The sequence below is a fragment of the Tupaia chinensis genome, unplaced genomic scaffold (assembly GCF_000334495.1).
Source record: "Tupaia chinensis unplaced genomic scaffold, TupChi_1.0 Scaffold000078_1, whole genome shotgun sequence".
Taxonomy (NCBI): domain Eukaryota; kingdom Metazoa; phylum Chordata; class Mammalia; order Scandentia; family Tupaiidae; genus Tupaia; species Tupaia belangeri.
Genome location: NW_006159539.1, coordinates 9,420,560 through 9,426,169, shown reverse-complemented (window position 1 = coordinate 9,426,169; position 5,610 = coordinate 9,420,560). Strand labels below are relative to the sequence as shown.

General features: G+C 45.2%; 1 protein-coding gene across 1 annotated transcript in view; it reads right to left on the bottom strand.

Moving 5' to 3' along the window:
- Positions 1-5,610, bottom strand: part of MCTP2 (multiple C2 and transmembrane domain containing 2) — a 279,496-nt gene that overhangs the window by 200,478 nt on the left and 73,408 nt on the right. The window contains exon 4 of the mRNA XM_006142677.3: positions 1,787-1,895. Coding sequence (XP_006142739.1) covers positions 1,787-1,895 — 109 coding nt within the window. The remainder of the gene's footprint in view (positions 1-1,786; positions 1,896-5,610) is intronic.

Below are 5,610 nucleotides of genomic sequence, written 5' to 3'. Positions count from 1 at the left end.
TCCGTTCCTGAAAAGCCTTCAAACCTAGCATCGCCTGTTCTTTTACATGACTGGCAGCACGGTGTGTACGATCAACACACGCCGTAGCACCAACATCACCACAAACTCGTAAGTGATTCATTGTTCTAGGACATTATGACGGCAACAATGTCACTAGGTGACAGGAATTTTCTTTTTGTAGAGGTTTTTGTCTGAAGGTGTGTGAACTTGTCAGAGAGAGAGAGACAGCGAGAGGGAAAGCGAGGGGCCAGCAGGTGGCGTGGTGGTCAAGAGTGCTAGACTCCCACATGGCTGACCACAGTTTAACTTCTGGACCTGGCAGGTTGCTTTCTCACTTTTGCTCTCTGCTTGAACTAGAAAATGACAATAATAATAAATAAAGTTAAATCATTATTTTATTTTTTTTTAAGAGGGAAAATGAGAAATCGCCCACTGGGGGGATGGCCATGCCACAATCCCTTCTACTCCATTCTCCTCCTGGGATCTTGGGGATGGACCCACACATGTTCCCTCAGTGTGAGTTCAACATCAACAGGTCTGGGACTTGAACCACGGTTGGCCATGTGGAAGTCCAGCAACATACCCACTATGCCATCTGCTGACCCTGGGCTTTTTTTTTTTTTTACGTTAGTTTTTGCTATAGGGCACGTGCACTCGCCAGAGAGAGAGAGGATAAGAGGAGTGGGAAAACACTCCCCAAGGAGGGATTGTTATGTCACAATTCTTTCTCCTACACTCTCCTCTTGAGATTTTGGGCATGTACACATACATGCCTGGTGTCATTCTCAAACTCCTGGGTCAAGGACTTGAACCACAAAGCTCACCATGTAGGATCCAGCCATGTTAACCTCCATACCACCTGCTTGTCTAGTGATAGGAATTTTTCAGCTCCTTTATAATCTTATGGAACCACGGTAGTATAGACAGTGTGTTGTTTCCCGAAGAGTTGTTATGTAGTGTGTAACTTGTGTGCAGGTATATGTATTATACACACAGAAAAGAGGTACGCAACAGGTGAAAAAGCAATTAAAAACACACAATAGCTATTAGAGAGAATCCTTTGGGATTTCCAGGCAGACAGAGGGGTTAGTTGCTTCCTTCAGTTTGTAGGTCTGATGACCTCATACAGGTCTTCAAAAGTTTATAGGTGGGACCAGCAGTTGGCATAATGGCTATGTTGCTGGACTATCATGTAGTCGACCACAGTTCGAGCCCCAGACCCGGTGGCTTAAACTCATGCCAATGCCAAGATCCCCAGACGAAAATGGAGGAGAAGGGATTGTGGTATGGCCATTCGGTGATTTCTCACTTTCTGTCTGTCTCTGTCTTTCTGGAGAGTGCATGCACCCTATAGCAAAAACCTCTCCAAAAAAAAAAAAAAGTTTATAGACAATAATCTCTCATAAGGCATATTGCCTATGTATGCATTCAAAATGTTTGTCACCAAAATAAACTCATACTTGAATTCCACTTTTCCATGTTACTTTTGAAGTCCTTTCTTTGTAAGAGTGTATTCCCATCTCCAAGAAGTAGGATTAAGGGAACACTTTTTAGGAGCAATTGCTATATACAGATATAAAGCTCTGTGTGATTAATAGTATCGTTAAGTAAAACGGATGGTAGGTTAGGTACGTTTAAATAATTCACAGCAAACATCTTGTACTTAGATTGGAGTCTTGGTCTGTGCTGAACCATGCCGAGTTGGAAAAGTCTGACTATAACATTCATGCAAGAGTAAGGAGAGAAGGCTTCCAGCCACGAGCAGCCTAATGGAGCCGGTTCTTACCGCAGCGATCTCGGACAACCAGGTTACGGCCTTCCTTCAGGTGGATGGTGAGGAGGTACGCAAAAGGGCTGGGGAGGTTACTCAAGCCATCGCCTGCTTCCCGGAGCGTCTGCAAAGAAGGAGAAGACAGTTAAGTCCCTGGGTCTTAACTGTGTCCCTGGGCCCCCACAAGGACACTTTCAAAGGCATTTCTTTTTCTTTAGTTGTCAGAGGGCTCATGTACCAGAGAGAGAGACAGAGAGAGAAAGAGGGGAAGCTATTACTCTCCAGTGGGGTGTGGTCACACTGCAATCCCATCTCCTATACTTCTCCATCCTATGGGGCATGCACTTACACACCAGGCCACCAGAGCCAGGATTGAAACCATAGGGGGGCATGTGGGATCTGGCTCCCTTAACCAATAGGCCATAGGGCCAGACCTCAGAGATATTTCTAAATTTAATAGGGGAGAATTAGAAAGGTCCCTATTAGGGTCAGTTGTTATCGGCAAGTCCAACCTACTTTAACAATTTGTTTATATTGCTCTACTGACGGGTCCTTTGCATTTCTTCCCAATGGGATTTTTATCAGAATCCAGAGGCTATCATGATTATATCTTTTAAAATGAATTTTCCAAGAATTATGTGTCAGGTCATCGGTAAAGTCATGACATATCCTTCTATGCAAAAATGCATCATGACTTTCCGGGTGATCCAGTAAGTGAGACTGCCCATCTCTGGGCAATCTTTAGACTATCCACTAAAACTCGTGGTGGAGGGACCAGCAGATGGTGTAATGGTTACATCACTGGACTCCCATGTAGTCAACCACAGTTTGAGTCCCAGACCCAGTGGCTTGAAACTCACAACGGGCGCACGTGTGCCCAAGACCCTGAGAGGAAACTGGAGGAGAGAGGATTGCGGCATGGTCATTCCCGCCCCCGGGAGGGAGGGGGTCCCTCGCGTTCTGTCTCTCAGTCTTTCTCTGTGTCTCTGGTTTCTCTGTGTCTCTGCAAGTGCATGTGCCCTACAGCAAACAGCTCTCTTAAATAAAAACAAACAAACAAAAAAACCATGGAGGAAAGAGAGGAACTAGTGAGCAGAAACACATCTGTAGGATGGCTCTGTGGAAGGCTGAAAATACACGCTCACATTCCCCAATTCAGATGTAAAATATCTCTCTTCTCCCCTTTCCCGTCAGCCTCTCCGACTAGACTGGTAGACTTCCTCCCCATGGAAGACAATTTCCATTCTCTACATTCATCTCAAAACCCATGGAGGAAAGAGAGGAACTAGTGAGCAGAAACACATCTGTAGGATGGCTCTGTGGAAGGCTGAAAATACACGCTCACATTCCCCAATTCAGATGTAAAATATCTCTCTTCTCCCCTTTCCCGTCAGCCTCTCCGACTAGACTGGTAGACTTCCTCCCCATGGAAGACAATTTCCATTCTCTACATTCATCTCATCCCTTCTTCACCCCACAGAGCCATCTGACACACGCACCCACTTGTGTCCACAAGGGTACACGCTGTCCAATACCCTCCTAGCTTCCTTAACTTTTTCATCTATTCCCTGGTACCCACTAAGTGTGTCCCCTCCTCTTATCCTCAGTGTCACCTCCCCTCAACTCACTCCCCTCTCCAGGGAAGCACCACTTTGTCCAAGGCAAGTCTATTTTTGAATATTACATGAATTCAAGTCTAGTCTTGAGCCAGTTCAAATGATTGCCTTTCTTCAGAGAGAGAAAGAAAAAGATACAATCGTTTATCATTCTCTTAGTGGACATTCAATTAATCGATCCTATGGCTAAGCCAGGCTTGACAGCCTTCTTTCCCAAGCTTCAAAGCACTTCAAAATGTTTGTCTCATTTGCTATCTAGCTCAGCTTCATCGCGGCATTGTATTTTTAGAGGGATCTATCCCAGTCTGACAAATCAATCGACATTGAATTAATCTCTTCCAGCTAAAATTTGCAAGGCCCATTTCTGTTGGCAGATCTATTTCAGTATTCTTTAGGAATACAAAAGGCAAAGGAAGGGAAGCTCAAACATCTGATGGGAAATGTTGCAATAGTTGCGATAAACACTTCCATGCTGGTTTTTAAGGAACACCACTCACAGATTGTTCTTCAAAATGTTGCGATGTCATAGAGGCATTCAGATCACCACTTCCACACGGCTTCTGTAAATAAAAAGGAAAAAAAAAAAGCTTTAAAAATCAAAAGTGGGACCAGCAGATGGCGTCATGGTTATATGGTTGGACTCCCAACTAGGTGGTCACTGTTTGAGTCCCGTACCCGGCGAGTTAAAACTCATGCTGGGTGTGTGTGCATGCGTGCCTAAAATCCTGAGAGGGGAAGGGAGATGGGATTGAGGCATGACCATCCCCTGGCAGGGGCGGGGGGTAGGGTGTGACTTCACTTTTTCACTTTTTGTCCCTGGTTTTTTCTGTCTCTCTGGCGAGCACACATGTCCACACCCTATAGTAAAAATCTCTCTCTCAAAAATAAAACAATCAAAATATAATCAATCCATAAAGATAGACTCCATCAGGTCTTCCGCTTTGGAAATCTGGTATTTGCATTCCCATTTGCAGGTGAATGGGCTGTCTTCCTCTTTGTGAGGCAAGGACTGGCAATAAGAGGAGGCCTCTGTGACGTGTCTCTGGCTGTGGCCTTGAAGTCATCTGAGTGTAGATAAGGCCAGCGTTGTTCCCTTGCTGGGTCACTTGGGCACCCCTAGTTCATTTGCATGGTTGGATGCAAATAGCTTTGATCCCAAGAAAGGAAATGGAACAGCAGCACCATAGGGCCAGATCCCTCCCTGGACGCGTATGTCTGGCCCCTCAGCTTCCAGAAGTAACTGAGCCACTCAGGCTCCAGAGAACAGAGCATATCAGTCACTACAATGTGTTTCAAAATGAGGCCTTCCTCCATTCAAATGTCACAGGTCTATCAACTGGACAATCATCAATCCCAAACTAGGAAGCTCAAATTCTGAATAAGTTATCTCAGAATGAGTTATGTCTGTTTCCTAACTTAAATATACCTTGTGAACTCAGAAAATGATCCCTCAAGACAATGAATGCAGCCATTAGGAGGAGAGACAGTACATTTTTCATTGTGTCGGCTTGTACATATACAAATAAGAGGCTCCCAAAGGCTCCAAGACTTCATGGGATTTCGGGGATGAAATCTGAGGCCAGCCGCCTTTAGGGACAAATGGAGTGATAGGGACTTGAGTGGACCACCCTCCAGCAACTGGGGTATGTTCCTGTCGGCATTGAACATTAGCTAGAGCTGATTTCTCATGTAAAAACATCAAATTTTCTCCTCCAAAGACGGATAGCTACCGCCAAGGTTATGGGCTTGGGTGAAGACAGGAAGCAGGCCTGCAGAGATCGCTTAAGACACCAAGAACCATTCGAGCATCGAGGGGACCCATCACTGATGACGACACTAGTCTTTCTCATCCCCAACCACCATCAAGGGAGTCTTGAGCACAGTTAAAAGACTCTGCTGGATCATAGGCTGCCTTCCTAGACACTCTCTCTTCTCCAATGGAACTTCATGCAATGAGCAATTGTTCCACCACCAAAAGGGATAGTGAGGTCTTGTAAGCAAGCAAGGGTTCTCTGGCCCATAACTGCATTCGGTGGTAAGATGGGCTAGAGGGCCAGCAGGTGGCATGGTGGTTAAGGTGCTGGACTCTCACATGGCCAACTGCAGTCTGAGTCCTAGACCCAGTGGCTTGCTCTCTGTCAAGCACATGTGCCCTGTAGCACATTTTTAAAAAATAATAATAAAATTAAATACATAATTCTAAAAAAAAAAAAAAAGAAGAAG